The sequence below is a fragment of the Pelophylax lessonae genome, assembly GCF_965119305.1.
Source record: "Pelophylax lessonae genome assembly, chromosome: 7".
Classification (NCBI taxonomy): domain Eukaryota; kingdom Metazoa; phylum Chordata; class Amphibia; order Anura; family Ranidae; genus Pelophylax; species Pelophylax lessonae.
In genome coordinates, this window is record NC_138774.1 from 152,312,979 (window position 1) to 152,331,337 (window position 18,359).

At 39.6% G+C, this 18,359-nt stretch overlaps 1 protein-coding gene across 2 annotated transcripts in view; it reads left to right on the forward strand.

The window, feature by feature from the left end:
* The first annotated feature begins 338 nt into the window (after positions 1–338).
* CAPN6 (calpain 6) overlaps positions 339–18,359 on the forward strand; it is a 96,912-nt gene continuing 78,891 nt past the window's right edge. For both annotated transcript variants that reach the window (XM_082264321.1, XM_082264322.1), the window contains exons 1-2: positions 339–529; positions 10,562–10,736. In XM_082264321.1, coding sequence (XP_082120447.1) covers positions 10,572–10,736 — 165 coding nt within the window. In that variant the 5' untranslated portion in view covers positions 339–529; positions 10,562–10,571. The remainder of the gene's footprint in view (positions 530–10,561; positions 10,737–18,359) is intronic.

The window sequence follows — 18,359 nt, forward strand, 5'->3', positions numbered from 1 at the left end:
CCAGCTATTTGATGGCTTGACAGTTTGGTTGAAATCACAAGCAACTGTGATGGTTATCTTTCACGGCATGCCTTGAATGTTACTGCTTGGGGAAACAGTTAGAGATCTATGGATTGTATTCCGCTTTAAATAAAGCATATATCGTGGAAGAACCATAAACTGTTTGCACTCTGTGTTAGCTTGTCTTTAGTTTTTTCAGCAAAGGTCAGTTGCAGATAGTCCTATACTCTTGTAACTTGCTCCACTCCCCTCCTTCCCATAATAGATCTTATACTAAGTGTGGCTCCAGACTACACCTCCCAGAGTCCTAGGTCACTGAATCTCAGCCTCCTATTATGACTCACAGTCACATCTCTTTAAAACAAAGCAAGGGTATGAGGTTTAAACTCAAGATTCGCCTCTAATGAATACCACCTTGGTACGGTTAGCAGCTCTGCACAGTCCTGGCAGCTGGAACATGTTAGGATATTGATTTCTGGGATTGTTTTTCACTCAGCTGACAGAGCATAGAAAGCTACAGAGTTCAGAGGTAAGACATATCAGATACAGAATGGTTTTCATCTTTCCAAAGAAAAAAAAAGAAGTGTAACTGTTTGTTTCCAAGTTCTTTTATTGTCTGTAGACAGTTAGAAATGCAGTATTCATTATATAACTTGGGATTTTCTAAATCAGATGAATCATACAGAAAATCTGATTCAGCTACAGTGTCTGTTTATTTGGAAAATAATCTTTCCTCGCTTTTCAAGTTCCTCACTTTGCTTGTTTTGGTCAGCATGTAAAATAGATGAAATATGGTTGTTTTGTACCAGAAATACAGAGCTACCCAAAAACATTTACATGGATGTTTGTTTAAAAAGTGAATCAACTGACTATAATGTGTTTATATATGCATAATTCATTTTACATTTTATAGTTCAATTGTATAGACATAGTCTTAATCTTCCAGATAGTCACAATTAATTACCTCTTATTTACACTAGAGGATTAATTCATAAGGCAAACAACAAAGTACATAAGTACATATGGCAACCCAAAAACGTAAAGTGGTAATAAACCCAAAAAGAAAAATGTATTATTCTGTAGCATACCAATACTTAGTTGTAGTAACTGCATTCGTTTTCTTCTTTTAGGCTTTATATATATATATATATTCATTTATTTATGGCGATTCAGCCAGTACGTATGTCAGTTTTCAGTTTTCTTTAACAAACAAAGCTGTTTAGCAAAAGTGGCAGTTATAGGGTTGAGACAAATCATTTACAGGGGTACTTGGAATAGTCAACTTTTATTCATTTATGTAAAACCTTTGTCCCAAAAGGAAAAAAAACAGTTGGTGTGTGTGTGTGTTTTTGGCTTTACAAGCTATTTTATTGTTTATCATGTATATAAAATCACTATTTTCCAGTTATACGTTTTAAACATGGTAAATCTATGACAGTAAGTTTGCAAAATATGTACAACTGCATGCTTGTTAGCAACCCATATAGCCCATAGATGATAACTGGTAACTGAAAAATAACTGACCCAATTTCCCCATCCACGCATTCCGGGTGGATGGGGGAATCGTCTGCTACGCTATGGTATTCTGACAGTGGGAAAACTCCCCCACCATCAGAATACACTGATTAGCATTGAAGGCTATAGTCTTTGGCGCTGATCGAGCAGGGAAAATCTGACAGGGTGGTGGTACAGAAGTCAACTATAAGGATGGGCTGAACACTCCCCCTGTTCAGGTTCGCACCAGAACATCTCAAACAGGGAAAATGTTCTAGCGAACATGCAAACTCTATTAAAGTCTATGGACACGAACATGAAAAACCAAAAGTCCTAATTTTAAAGGATTATATGCAAGTTATTTCCACAAAAAGTGTATGGGGACCCGGATACTGCCTTGGGGGACATGTATCAATACAAATAAAGTTTTTAAAACAACCATTTTTAAAGGAGCAGTGATTTTAATGATGCTTAAAGTGAAATAATAAAAAAGAAAATTCCTTTAAATACCATGTCTGGGGGGTCACCTTAATGAGCCTGTAATGTGGCTCATCTGTATGATGTATGGAGCCTGCTGCAGCAATACTGACATTTCTAAATGAAAAAAATGTAATTATAACTTGCTTGTGGCTGTAATGTACTGTCATCTCCTGGCAATACAGATAAAAAAATGAAAAAAAAAAAACACGTATCTGGTATGCACTTTAAGAGGAACCCCACACCGGACACACAAACAGCTGATGTTCGAGTCGAACTTACATTCGACTTGAATACAGAGCCCACCCCTAGTCAACTGCAAGATCGACTTCTGTAAAACCACAAAGCCCATACATGCATCAAAATTCATCCATTCCCTGCTGAACCGACTGAATGTCGATACATGTATGGTTGGCTTGATCCAAGTGATCCTATCGATTTGTGTGTATGTATGTATGTGTGTGTATGTATATGTATGTGTATATATATATATATATATATATATATATATATATATACACATACAGAGAGAGAAAGAGAATTGGTTCCACTCTCCTCTAAGTCATTCAACAGCCTGTGTATATTGATTTCATTTTCACAACAGTAGCTTATTACTGTGCTTGAAGAAATCTGCTCTTCTGCTTGGAATTTGCCACTTCCAAGTCTTAAATGTATAACACTGTTATGCAATATTTAATTTTTTCCAAAATTAAAAATGATAATATGAATATATCCACATTTGATACAGTACTCCATAAACACTTACTTTACAAATTGAGATCTGTTGCCATTACCGCTAGTCTATGTACCTGGATAGAAATATGGTTACAGGAGCACATCCAAAGGGTGGTGATAAATAATGTATCCTCTGAATGGTCTGGAGTTGTAACTTAAATGAACTAGAGGAAGGATTGTCTCAGTATTTGCTGACAATACAAAACAGTTTAGCGGTGTTCCAAAGCAATGTTCTATATTGTTCTTCTCAGTGGTAATCCATCAGTCTGCTCAGGCCAAATTAAAATGGACTCTCTAGGTGACTTATTGATCTTCTCTTAGGAGAGATAACAATGTACAGCATGCTATTTAGATAGGAAGGAGACAGTAAATCTGATCCATATATGAAATACAATTATCAGTGTATTAAAAATGTAGGTAGGTGTTACATTAATGACAGGAAACTAAAGTTACCATCAACCTTACGATGAAGAATAAATGAACTCTACACAGACAGTTTGATTAACTATCTAAAGTAACCAAACACAGATGAAAAAAAAGTTTTTTTTTCTAATAGAACTAATTCCAGTACTACTCCAAGTAAAAAACGGTTTGTACTTTGTTTTCGATCTTCTCCATAACACTGAAGTATTGCTTCACAATTTCAGAATTTCACACATCTACTTTACTGCATATTGAGACTAATATGGTCAGCTCTTAGTTTTAGAAGACACAATCCAGCTGTTAGCCCAGCTAGTCAGCACAAATACCATAACCTTTCATAGCAATGATTTATTAACAGCTAATATAAAGCGAATCCATGAGATTTGAACTATAACCAAAGTGCTGCAATACGTGATAAAACATACCGAAATTGCATTGCATTAAATTTAGGTTTTCAATAATCCTTAGAAATATGAACACTGCAAATAAACATTCTATATTGCTATACTGGTGTTTTAAGCTTCAGGCAAATGTCAATTATGCAAATGATTACATATACACTCACCGGCCGCTTTATTAGAAACACCTGTTCAATTTCTTGGTAACACCAATTGGTATTCAGCCAATCACATGGCAGCAACGCAATGCATTTAGGCATCTAGACGTGGTGAAGACAATTTGCTGAAGTTCAAACTGAGTATCAGAATGGGGAAGAAAGGGGACTTAATTGAGTTTGAATGTGGCATGGTTGTTGGTGCCAGGTGGGCTGGTCTGAGTATTTCAAAAACTGCTGATCTACTGGGATTTCCAAGTACAACCATCTCTAGGGTTTACAGAGGATGCTCCAAAACAGAGAAAATATCCAGTAACCAGCAGTTGTGTGGACGAAAATGTCAGAGGAGAATGGGCAGACTGTAACCGCTCGTTACAACCAAGGTATGCAGAATACCATCTCCGAATGCACAACACATTGAATCTTGAAGCAGATGGGCTACAGTAGCAGAAGACCACACCCGGTGCCACTCCTGTCAGCTAAGAACAGGAAGCTGAGACTATAATTCGCACAGGCTCCCCAAATTGGACAATAGAAGACTGGAAAAACATTGCCTGGTCTGATGAATCCAGATTTCAGCTGTGACATTAAGATAGGGTAAGAATTTGGCGTAAACAACATGAAAGCATGGATCCATCCTGCCTTGTATCAACAGTTCAGGGTGGTGGAAGGGATGTAGGGAATATTTTCTTGCCACACTTTGGGCCCCTTAGTACCAATTGAGCATTTTTTTAAAACGCCACGGCCTACCTGAGTATTGTTGCTGACCATGTACATCCCTTTATGACTACAGTGTACCCATCTTCTGATAGCTCCTTCCAGCAGGATAATGCACCATGTCACAAAGCTATAATCATCTCACCACTGCTTTCTTGTACATGGATAATGAGTTCACTGTAGTCCAATGGCCTCCACAGTCACCAGATCTCAATCCAAAAGAGCACTTTTGGGATGTGGTGGAATGCGAGATTCACATCATGGATGTGCAGCCGACAAATCTGCAGCAACTGTATGATGCTATCGTGTCAATATGGACCAGGGGGGAGCGTGGCTTGGCCGTACATGTGAGAGGACAGGCCTCACCTCGGCCCTGCAAGTATCCTAAACCCAACTGTCACGTACCGGGCTGGAGGCTACGAGAGGGCTCCCCTTGCAGCTGAGTGCAGAGTACCCCTCTAAGGTGGTGACAGAGGATGCTATGCCCAAAGATGCATGGGTTGCCTGAAGATGAAGCTTCCTGATGATTCCAGATATGAGGACACTCAAGGGCAGAGAAGTGGTCACAGTAGATAAATCTCTGGAGGTGCTGGCAGGACTAGACAGATGGGTGAGGCAGGAAGCAAGGTCACAAGCCAGGCCAGGGGTCAAACACAGGAAGTCAGTCAGGAGCAGAGGCAGAAGCATGGTCGAGATCAAGCCAGGGTCAAACTCTAGTTAGCTCAAAAGTCCTTTACTCTGCTTCCTCCAGTCCTTTCTGACTGAGGTAACCACTTGTAGACACTGCTGCAACTCTCAATACTATAATACTATAATACTATATACTTCAGGGCCCAACCACTGGCACCCCCTTTACTCTTTTCCTGCACCGGCTAGCGAACTCCTGGATCTCTCTGACCTTCTCCGGAGTGGTCCTCTCTGACTAGGCAGACCTCCAGGGACAGTTTGCAGTACTCACGACTCAGAATGCCTTCCTGGAACTCGATCTCTCACAGCTCCGCTGGTCCTTAGCACACTGGATCCTTCTGGCAGCTCAGCTCAGCCCTGTATCCCCTATACCCTATTCTTCCTCACAGGAGGAGAGACAGCTGCACCCTCCCTCCTTGGACTTTGCTTCCCGCCAAAGATAACCTGTCATGTGCTCCCCACAGACTTATATCCTCTCCCAGAATGCTCTGGGGCAGAATCTGCCCTTCCAGGATGGATACAAGCCCTGGTGTGCTAGCCTATTGGTTAGGTTTCCTCAACTGCCCAATGAGAGCCCTCATTGGGACACAGTGGGGAGACTCCCCAACTCAACAGGCACACCTGGGAACACATGCCAGCCTAGCTGAAAATCATGGCCATGCTGATAAGCAGACAAGGCCCACTATACTTTACCCAGCACCTACTTTGGAGGGTGCTACATATATATATATATTGCTTTACCTACTAAAGGATTTTCAGTTCTCTCCCCTTCTTCATTGTCGGCACATGTACACTACAGCAGAGTCTGATCGGCTCAGAGTACTGACTCTCTCGCTCTACTTTTCCTAGCCAAAATTATATGCAAGTTACAAAAACCTGAAGTCTAGACAAATTTGGATGCCTCTAGTGTTGTGTTTAAAGATACATATCATTTATAAAAGTCCATGTCCCCATTACCCTGCAATTCTTATACTCACCTGTCCTTGATCCAGCGAAATATCAATGATAGGGTTACCGGCATTGCCAACCTTCTTTAGCAATTAATGAAAGTGCTCTGTGCATGCACAGCCTGGCTCGGGGGATTTTGGAGATCTGTAGTTTAGTTCCATTTTAGCAATAATCTTTCCACTGTTATTTTTTCTAACTGGTGAATCGCTTGCATGCCAAAGAGTTCTTTCCTTGGTGACAGATTTTCTTTAGTAAAATTATAATATTAGTAGTATACTATAAGTAGAATACCTAATTATTTAGAAGTATTATACTTTTACTCTACCCCCTAGCATTTAACCCTTGTTGTGCTGAAATCCACTGCAGAGGATTTTTTTCAGCTCACAGTTCAGCTTTAAACTCCTGTATTACAAACAAAACATTTTAAATAACTAAAAACATCCTAATTTGGAATATGAAATTACCACCTTACAGCTGGTAATTTAGGCTGATCAGCGGGTAAGAGTTCCTCCTATACACAAATTTGGTTCGTTAAATTAATTGAATTTACATCAACATAAATGGAAGAAAAATTAATTAGTGACATGAAATAGAACATTTTCATCCCTGCTCACCAGAGAGCTCTCCGCAGTTCGTGCACATTAAGATCCCTCTGATCTGAATTAGTTACAGCGTGGCTCTCTTCATTAAACAGGTAACTTACAGTTCCAGCTTGGCATGTTGTTAAGTGCTCCTTTGGGTGATGCTGTTTTATGCATTTACAGAATCTTGTTTTATTTTTAATGATTATGGAACATCAGAGCTTTATTTTTTAGGAATTGTTTGATGTTTCACAGTAGTGATTACATTTACATGTAAGTTTTTATTGTGTTGCAGTGAACAATAATTAACAGTAAAGTAATCATTGTATTCCTCTAGGAAAGGAACACACATGATTAACTGTGAATAGAAATCCTTTTGCTAAAAGGTGTTTACTATGATCGTCTCTTTATATTACTGCTACATCCTCTCTCACATAATATGGATCAATATTTACTGTGGGCGTTTATTGAGAAATTGCACATTATTGTCAGGAAGCTATTATGTCATTTCGGTCATTATCAATTGTGTGCTGGAAATTCTGCTGGATTGTGGCATAGCTCCTGATTCATTATGTTGCAATATCGCTCAAAAAAAGGAAAAAAAAACTGATTTGCTTGTTTAGGACAAAACAACATTCATTAAGCCCCCACTCCCTTCCCTGTGTCCAACATATACTTTCTTTTGCTCTTTTTCCTCTTTTTAGAGTACTGGGAACCTCAATGTGGTAATATATTTAGCAAATATGGCTCTCCTCCTTACATAACATGTGAAAATACTGCTATTGCTGTTTTTTTTTTTTTTAAATATGTCTTTTATAGCGTTCTATTTCTTATACTGTAATTTCTCTAATGACTGCAATGCCACTAGTCTAGAACAAACATGTACATGTCAGATGTACAGTATCTCATGAAAGTGAGTACACCCCTGACATTTTTGTAAATATTTTATTATATCTTTTCATGTGACAACACTGAAGAAATGACACTTTGCTGCAATGTAAAGTAGTGAGTGTACAGCTTGTATAACAGTGTAAATTTTCTGTCCCCTCAAAATAACTCAACACACAGCCATTAATGTCTAAACCGCTGGCAACAATAGGGAGTACACCCCTAAGTAAAAATGTCCAAATTGAGCCCAATTAGCCATTTTCCCTCCCTGGTGTCATGTGACTCGTTAGTGTTACAAGGTCTCAGGTGTGAATGGGGAGCAGGTGTGTTAAATTTGGTGTTATCGCTCTCACTCTCTCATACTGGTCACTGGAAGTTCAACATGGCACCTTATGGCAAAGAACTCTGAGGATCTGAAAAAAAAGAATTGTTGCTCTACATAAAGATGGCCTAGGCTATAAGAAGATTGCCAAGACCCTGAAATTGAGCTGCAGCACTGTGGCCAAGACCATACAGCAGTTAAACAGGACAGGTTCCACTCAGAACAGGCCTCGCTGTGGTCAACCAAAGAAGTTGAGTGCACATGCTCAGCATCATATCCAGAGGTTGTCTTTGGGAAATAGACATATGAGTGCTGCCCGCATTGCTGCAGAGGTTGAATGGGGGGGCAGCCTGTCAGTGCTCAGACCATACGCCGCACACTGCATCAAATTGGTCTGCGTGGCTGTCATCCCAGAAGGAAGACTCTTCTAAAGATGATGCACAAGAAAGCCCCAAACAGTTTGCTGAAAACAAGTAGACTAAGAACATGGATTACTGGAACCATGTCCTGTGGTCTGATGAGACCAAGATAAACTTATGTGGTTCAGATGGTGTCAAACTTGTGTGGTGGGAACCAGATGAGGAGCACAAAGACAAGCGTGTCTTGCCTACAGTCAAGCATGGTGGTGGGAGTGTCATGGTCTGGGGCTGCATCAGTGCTGCCAGCACTGGGGAACTACAGTTCATTGAGGGAACCATGAATGCCAACATGTACTGTGACACACTGAAGTAGAGCATGATCCCCTCCCTTTGAAGATTGGGCTGCAGGAAATTTGATAATGACCCTCAAACACACCTCAATAATTACCACTGCCTTGCTAAAGAAGCTGAGGGTAAAGGTGATGGATTGGCCAAACATGTCTCCAGACCTAAACCCTATTGTGCATCTGTGGGGTATCCTCAAACGGAAGGTGGAGGAGCGCAAGATCTCTAACATCCACCAGCTCCGTGGTGTTGTCATGGAGGAGTGGAAGAGGACTCCAGTGGCAACGTGTGAAGCTCAGGTGAACGCTATGCCCAAGAGGGTTAAGGCAGTGCTGGAAAATTGGTGGCCACACAAAATATTGACACTTTGGGCCCAATTTTGACACTTTCACTTAGGGGTGTACTCACTTTTGTTGCCAGCGGTTTAGACATTAATGGCTGTGTGTTGAGTTATTTTGAGGGAACAGCAAATTTACACTGTTATATAAGCTGTACACTCACTACTTTACATTGCAGCAAAGTGTCATTTCTTCAGCGTTGTCCCATGAAAAGATATAATAAAATATTTACAAAAATGTGAGGGTGTACTCACTTATGTGAGATACTGTATATTAACAAATGCATTATGCATATACATCTGTGAAACACCGGCTTTGCAAGGGCTGGAAAACCACATAGTCATGCCTAAATATTGCTCTAGGGTACACTTTAAGAGTGACAGAGCTATAACTTTGCATATATGTAAGTTGTCAGCAGATCTTTTTAATTGTATGCAATATACTCATTTATTAGCCAATTATTGCAGCAATGTCTAACTAGTAAGCTTAAATAATGGTAGGAAAACATCTTATTGCCCAGTAATGAGCTTGCATTCTGTGCTGTAACCAGAGTAGAGCAGGGTTATGTTGGCCACAGACTTCACTGTTGATTTGAGTTTGTCAGAGAGGCAGACATGCTGTTCTGGTGATTACAGTCATATTCAATCAAACTGTCCGCACCATTTCTGCATTTGCTTATAGAAGACTGCAGGATTTCTTCATAGAGGGAGCCTAAAAATAACACATATTAAAACGAGATAGATTATGTCTCTAGAACCAAAGTGTTCAACTTTCACCTGAATTCTAAACATTCTTTTTGTTCCCAGTATAATAAATAATATTTCATACATTAAATTTAGACTAGGTGCCTAAAACCCATTACCTTAACATTCAGGAGCATGGGTAGTACAAAAGAACCTGCAACCTTTCGTTAGCTCTGGATCGAGAGCCTCTAGTTTGAACCCATGCACATAGTGCTTCCAATCTACCATGTGCTTCCAATGCTCCAGTAATGGGGACACCAGTCTGTATGCCTAGAGTGCCTGAATGTTATCTTTACTTTGGTGAGGGCAGGGCACTTGTCATCATTTTTTTTTTTTTAATATAACCAACAAATTGGTATCAGTAAAGACAAAAAACTCAGCAGTATTTCAAGTGGTAGATGGAGATAGAGATTAGTTAGATAGAGATTCAATTGCAGGTAGTCTGGCAGAAGGTCATTGGAGTGGTCTTTCAGTTATGGGTTCAGGTATGTTTAAAAATGTATTGGTCAGAACAGAAAAAACAAAAACCTGCTTAGTGGCTGATTTATGTCATTTTTATTTATTTATTTTTATTACTAGTAATGGCGGCATTTAGCAACCCAAGATGTCACAGGAACTGATGCATGCTGACCAAATGAGGTCTTCATGATACTTTGACCTGTTGTTGAGAATATACACAGTATATACTGTACATATACTATGTATACAACCACGTACATATAAGAGGGAAGGAATAATGCAACACGACTAGCCTTAAAAAATAAAAAAACATGTAAGTACTAAATGTACAAATGAAGGAGAAAAAAAATGAACAAATGAATAAAATATTACATAATACAAATTTGCCATCTCCGTCTATGTATAGCATATAATTATTAATTCAAATACCTTAAGTATTGATTTGTTGGGAAAGTATTTCAAATCTAAACCTACATCGTTCCACTTTTTTAGTGTATAAAACATGACTCCTGCGGTTAGATCGTTTAAGAATCAGAATTTCTTGGAATTGAAAGCAGAATGCGTGAAGAAAGGAAGATTGTTTGAAGATCCAGAGTTCCCAGCAACTGATGAGTCTTTGTTCTACAGCAAAGCTCCCCCACACAGTATAGAGTGGAAACGGCCTGGGGTAAGTTTTCTCTAACATAGCAGTGAACAAACGAATTTATTATACTGTAAATGTACTGGCAGATAAACCCAGGATAAAAAATATAAAAGCTGCAAGCAAAGTAAAAAGACTACACAGTGCAAACAGCAATACAAAGCTGCGTGCACAGTGGAAATATAAAGATTTCTTTAACCACTTAAGGACCAGAAGGTTTTACCCTCTTAATGACCAGGCCATTTTTTGCGATACGGCACTGCGTAACTTTACCTGACAATTGCACGGTCCTGCGATGCTGTACCCAAATAAAATTGATGTCCTTTTTTTCCCACAAATTGAGCTTTCTTTTGGTGGTATTTGATCAAATCTGCCATTCTTATTTATTGCGCTATAAAAAAAACAAAGAGCAACAACTCTGAAAAAAAAAAAACAATATACAATTATAAAACATTTCCAATAAAAAAAAAAATTAAAAAATCTATGGTTTTTATCAATTTAGGTCAATTTGTATTCTGACACATATTTTTGTAAAAAAAAAATCGCAATAAGTGTATATTGATTTGTTTGCGCAAAAATCGCATCTACAAACTAGAGGATAGATTTATGCCATTTTTATTTATTTATTTTAATTACTAGTAATGGCGGCATTTAGCGATTTTTAGCGGGACTGCGACATTGTGGCAGACTGATTGGACTCCTAACTGACACTTTTGAGGGGACCAGCAGTACTCAGCAGTATTTCAAGTGGTAGATAGAGATAGAGATTAGTTAGAGATTCAATTGCAGGTAGTCTGGCAGAAGGTCATTGGAGTGGTATTTCAGTTATGGGTTCAGGTATGTTTATAAATGTATTGGTCAGAACAGAAACAAAAACCTGCTTAGTGGCTGATTTATGTCATTTTTATTTATTTATTTATTTATTTTTATTACTAGTAATGGTGGCATTTAGAGATTTTTAGCGGGACTGCGACATTGAGGCACACCGATCGGACACCTAACTGACACTTTTGAGGGGACCAGTGACACTAATACAGTAATCGGTGCCAAAAATATGCACTGTTACTGTACTAATGATGACACTGGCAGGGAAGGAGTTAACACCAGGGGAGATCAAAGGGTTAGATGTGCTCCTAGGGAGTGCTCTCTAACTGTGTGGGAGATGTACTCAGTGGATGAACACAGAGACCTGTGTTCCTAAATAGGAGGAACACAGAATCCCTGTGTTCATCTCTAACAGGACAACGGTCTGCCTTGTTTACATCGGCAGACCGGCATTCTGTCTCCATGGGGAGCGATCGCGGGTGGTCGGCGGACATCGCGTCCGCCGGACCCGCTCTGGCCAATTGGGATGTGTGCGCGCCCCGAATATCTGTTACCCAAAGCGATATACAGGTACGTCGCTTCGCGTAATAGAGCCGACCTGCCGCTGTAAAACTACGGCAGCTGGTCAGCAAGTAGTTAAAGACAGTATTCCAAAAAAGAAAAAAGTAATCTGCTATATATATTATAGAAAATCCACTTGCCAGTAATCATCCTACAATGAGTCTTGTTTCTTTGGGAAATGCTTATTCTTTTTTTTTTTGTCTATCAATACTTCAGATACTACACGTTTCCCCATCACATCCTTTAGGGTCCATGCACACTGGCCTAAAAATCGCTGGAGCTTTCTGTTTTTCCTGTAGAAGCAGCTCATTGTTATCCTATGTGTCCAAGCACATTAGGACAATTATAGAGGCATATTTTGAGCACAGCGTTGAGGCAGGAGAAAAAATCCTTCTAGTTTGCATTTTTGGTTGGAGCTTTCTGGAGAAAAAAAAGCTAAACACTCCTAAAGTCGCCTAAACATGTGTACAAAAACAGTCTATATTAGCATTTTTTTCTGCTAAGCCTAGTGTGCATGGAGCCTAAGTGATGCACACTTGTCACAAAGGGGTTTATTTACAAAGGGCCAGTTCACACCAGTACTTGCAGTTCCAGAAAAAAATAAAACATGCTGCATTTTTCCTACACTGTATTTGAACGCTGTAAAACATATCAAAAACATACTGGGACGCACTGGAATGCACCTAAACGCACCAAAAAACACACTGGAACACACAGGTCCTTATTTAAGGTTAAGAAGAAAGAGGGGGGAAAAATGCACTGGACTGCATCAAAAATGCACCAAAAAAGCAGCAAAAACATGCAGAAAAGCATCTGGAATGCATCCAGACTGCGTTTCTATGGTGTGACCTGGCCCTCAAGCTAGAGAAGGCAAAATTAGTCGCAATTCTGCAGAGAAGCCAATCAGCTTCTAACCTCAGCTTGTTTAATTAAGCTTTAGCAATAAAACCTGGAAACTGATTGGTTTCTATGCAGAATTGTGACTAATTTTGCCCTCTCTAGCTTTAGTATATAAACCCCAAAGTGTATTTCTACAAACATTAAATGTATTCTCCCTGGAGAAGAGACGCTTGTGAGGAAATATGATAGCGATATACAAATACCTCAATGGTGATTCTAGAACAGGGAGTAGACGATGTGGCCACTCAATGAAATTGGAGGCGAAGTGGTTTAACCTTAAACTGCGTAGGGAGTTTTTCACTGTCAGGGCGGTGAGGATATGGAACTCACTTCCACAACCGGTGGTGTCAGCAGGAAGTTTTGTTAGTTTAAAGAACTCTTAGATGAGCATCTTAGTGAGCACAATATACAGAAATATGACATATGATTTTTTGACATGAACACACACACCTACGCAGGTAAAACTGGACTGGACTGGTGTCTTGGTCAGGAAACACTTTTTCTGTTCCAGATATAGTGTAGGTGCATTTAACCCCTGCTACAAGGCAATCCAATGATGTGGCCTCAAATTTTATTCCTGTAGTGGTAGTCCAGTCCTGCTCCAATCCAATCCACCGAGCATGTATCATGGATTAGTAAGAATGCGTCTTAGCTGTGGACTAAAGAGAAAAAAATGAACTTGCAGTTACAAATTTTATGGGGCATAAAGTTCCTAACGTGCATAAATCTAGTGTCTACCTGCTCAGATGGTAAAGGATGGGGGATTTGAAAAAACAAACATACATACTCTACTCCATGCAGCAGCATCGGTCCAATGCTGCAGCTGTCCCCTGTCAGCTCTAAGCCTGAGAACTGAGCGATCACATGACTGCTGATTGCCCAGTTTCCAGTCTGCTTGGAGCAAAGAGCAGTGTCAGTCACCACTCTCAGTAGTGCTTCACAAGCTGATTGGAGCACCAGCCTGGGGGGAGGTGGGAGCAGTTGGTTCCAGCTCTCATTGGTGCACCGAGAGGCTAAGCCAGCTGCCAAGCAGGCATCCAGGTGGATACCAACATCATTGTCAGGATTCCTCCAGAACCTTGAGCAGCTCTGTGTTGTCAGTTGGCAGCGGGCTTTAGCCCACTGTTGACTGATTGTGGGTTACAGGGGAGCAAAAGTATGTGCACTCTTGTGACCCAGGCCATACTTCTCTTTTAAAACAGAAAATCTTTAAAGTAGATTATACAAAACCCAGACACGTGTAGCCAGGTGTTTGGTTTAAAATGGAGAGTGAAAGAAACACTGGCTGCAGCTGCTCTCTGTAGCTGATGCCCTGCAGTAAGGGGCTGAGATGGAGAAGTGGGCAGATGATGTCATAATCTCTGCCTCAGCCAGTCAGAGATATCTTTGTATTCATTAAAAAAAATGCAAGGCATCCTGTGAATGGCTGAGGAGTAGTACTAGCAGGTGCAATTAGCTGGCTGGCCAAGAGATGGCTCTTTTCCCATTATATTAAGGTACAGGGGAAAGTTAAAAGCAAGTGGTAGCTCCTTTTGTAGAAAAGTACTCAGTGCCCATATGAATGCCAGGATGAGAGGAGCCTTAGGCAGATTGGGAACACCCCACAGCCATGTAGATGTAGTCAATTACTGCCAAGGGCCCTTAACAGAGCTGAAACCTCGGTGAGCTAGTTTAACACCCAGAAGAACCAGCTTTAATCATCCTGACTCTTGTTACAGTCTGAATTGGGCTGTGAGTGTGATGCAAAAGGCTAAGTGTTCTCTGCCATGATTAGTACACCTGGGAGAGAGGGTAACATCGAGGAGCGTGTCTGGCTGGGCAGAGCTATAGTATGGGACGTAGGGAGAGAGAGAGGCAGGTATATTACAGAAAAGCAACTTGTTAAGCTCAGTTTGATAGAAGCGGAATGATGTGGAATCTAATATACATGAAGGTTGGTCCCATCTCTTTGGTGATCCCAGGGAGAGTAAAAGATGGCTTAATAATAATGTCCTGGCATTTTGCTCCTGAGTGGCTGCTACAGAAGGTTTATTCTTGTGTATGGCAATGCATGCAGAAGAGTTCTGTCAGTATGTTAATGATATATTTAATGTCACGGCCATCTTTGCAAGCTACAGTAAATTGCGGAAAATACACGGTGGACATTACTTTCTTATTGAATAGAAAGGTTCAAGGCCAGAGATGTGTAGATGTCTATGGGCAGGAGTTGGGCACAATGTGGTGAAGGCTTGTATCTTCCAGCAGAGGGTTGCTGTCCTATTCAAGAAGAAGCAGGTCAGGGGATTTAATGATTTTGAGCCAACACACAGTTAATGATGGGCTACCTTACACTGGAACCACTCCAGGATCGCTGTATAGTATATTTCCCTGGTTCTACCTACAGTTTATACAGCACTGACAGCGGGTGTATCTATTAGTAAAGGAAGTAATTATTTGGGACAACTTGTCCCAACCAACCTATTTAAAGTAAAAGTAAACATCAAGTTTGGCTTTAAAGGGATCCCTGTTGACCCTGTGATGAAGATCCTTGTTCAGTCATTTTATGCTACAAAGTGATATCTATCTCCTAATTTTGCTCCTGTGTTGTCACTGTGTCATATTTGTCAATGGTGAAGCATATACGTCTTCATGATGACACAGATTGCGCAGGCTTGATCCTGTTTTCAATATCAGGTAGGCAATACAGATCAATGATTTGCAGCCAATGCTGAAGCAAGTGCATATAGACAGGAAGTATCCAAAAATGCTGAATAACAATAGCCGCACTGAGTTCCAAAAAATGATAAAAAATAAAGGAAACAGTATGTTACGATTTTTTTCATGAATAAGTGTGACAGTTTATTATGGTATACAGTGCTTTAGAAAACGAAATGCCATCCAGTTGGGCATTAGATCTCCTTTAATAGGTTTGATGAATCAATCATCGTTTCCCATGCATATCTCATGTCTTATGTAATTCTATGACTGCAGCAGATGATGACCTGTATGGTCGCCAGGAGATGCGACCTAGTAACTAATCTCATAAGTAAAGGAAAGTAAAGAGTATTCCAGATGTTTTCTAAACACTAATAGAAAATGAAGACATTTCTCTGTCTTGCTGACTCTTCTTTTGGAGCAGTGGGAATTGAAGTCCAGTTTCTGAAAAGCGATCAAAAATTGACTCTTGGTTCCCATTGTCTGATGATGATTTATTTGAATGCTGAACTCCAATGCTATGGGAATCGGTGGATGTTTTCTGAAATAAACTTTTAGTTGTGTATGATTTTCTTTTCTATCACTCATTTACAATATGAAACAGTGGTATCCTTCTCTGCATACTGTAGTGCCACAATATGAGCTAAACTTTGGAACTATCTTAGGTTCAGGTATTGCGCTGTTTGCCTTCTTTGGTTGCTTTGATACATATTTCATTACTTTCTTGTACAGTATTTATTTATGTTACTATAGATCACAGGTAACGGAGGAGTCCCCACTGTCAGAATACAATAATACAGTAGGCAACATTCGTCCATTTACCTCAATTGAAGGAATGGGGGAAAACATTCAGCTTTTTTTTTATCATCAAAGATCAAAGAAAACTGATCCATGTATGGCCAGCCTCAGATCTGTGTACTATGCCTATATGTTTAACCATTTAGGTATATTTTATTTTTGAAAGGTAGACTATCCTCTGCATGCTCCATATTTGGAAAAATGGTCTAGTACAATGTCAGGAGGCACAGTAAGATATCTGAAGTACAGATATGTGCTTGTCCTAAAATGTAGGGACTCTTGATATATGCTGAAATACAAGGGCTGTGTTTGGACAGTGGACACCTTGACAGTATCTGACAAAATGGTAACATACCTACCTAGCCATAAACATTAGATGGTGATTTTATGATCTGACCACCACAGGATTGTGCTGGCATAAACATGCACAATTCTTTTTCAGATATGTTCATTATCTGTGAAGCCATACTCAATGTAAGCCTTATCTCAAATAAACAATTGTGATTTTCCAGATAAATCCATACACTTATTTTAATGATAATGGTCAGCCAGGTGGTGTCCACAGAGACCTTAAACTAGCCATACACATGGCGATTTTCAACAGTTTCAACTTCACTTTAGATTCACTCACTGGGAAATACAACTACTGTAGAAAGTACTTGTCAAAAGCTAAGCTATATACCATATACATGTCTTGACTAGAATTCAGCCAGTTGTGAAGTCAAAACTGGGCAGTAACTTGCGATTTCGTTGAAATGGTATCGAAACAGGCAAAAATCATAGCAATCACGTAGGAAGCGTTCTGATTTTTTTTTTTTGCATACAGCCAGGGTAATTACATTTCATCTTCTTGTGGGCAATCAAAAAATCACCTGTTTTGGTCTTTGATTGCTTTTCAGTTTTGACAAATACAGAATCAAAAGTTTGATCACTCAAACATATTGCCATGTGTATGTGTCCCTCCTATGGGTGACCATAGAATTACAGTAGATTTATTTCCTGATCCAACTGTTATCAGCTAAATCATGTATAGGAAGCCTTAAACACGTCTATTACCTGTTACATAGATAACATTCCTTTAGGCTGACTCTCTATGAAACACAGTATGTACATACAGTACAGTTCCATTTATGTTAAACTTACTGTATGATATACAGTAATAGAAATTCTGAGCCAAATTTAATCTTGGGTCCTTGACATAGACTACCTCTCTAGTGGTATCTTGATTATTCTACATTGGCATTCCTAAAGTTACTCCAAATTATGGTTTAAATAAATATTTTTAGGTATGTATTCTTAACCCAACAAAATTCCTTATATTGCTCTCAGCCTCCTCCAAGTCTCCAAATTCCTAATTGTTTGCTTCTGTGATCCAGCTATTAGAGGGTGGCTACATTTGTTCTCCATGGTCCCACTGTATGAAAGGACTTAGCTACCTCTCTTGCTTGCTCCTGAGATGGACTAGGGACTATGGACCATCGATCATGGACTTTGGAATTTGCAGTGTGCACAGAACAGTATGCATGACCTCAACTAATGTACACTCCTCATTCCAAATGAACTGAAGGGAGGGAGAAATTGAGAGGATGTTACAAGGAGGCAGAAAAACACAGTAAGAAACAATGTCATAAATAAATAATTATGGATAAAAAAAATAATTAAATAACAGGGCCATTAGGTAGTGGATGTGTATAAATGTTTTTTTTTTTTTTTTTTTTTTTTGGAGAACAGGGATATTATTTAAAGTCACCTTAAATACCCTAAGCATCTTAAGTTAGCTCAAGGGGCATCTACCTACACTGAACCCTACAGTAAGTGATAAAAGTATTTGATTCCCTATTGATTTTGTAAGTTTGCCCACTGACAAATGAT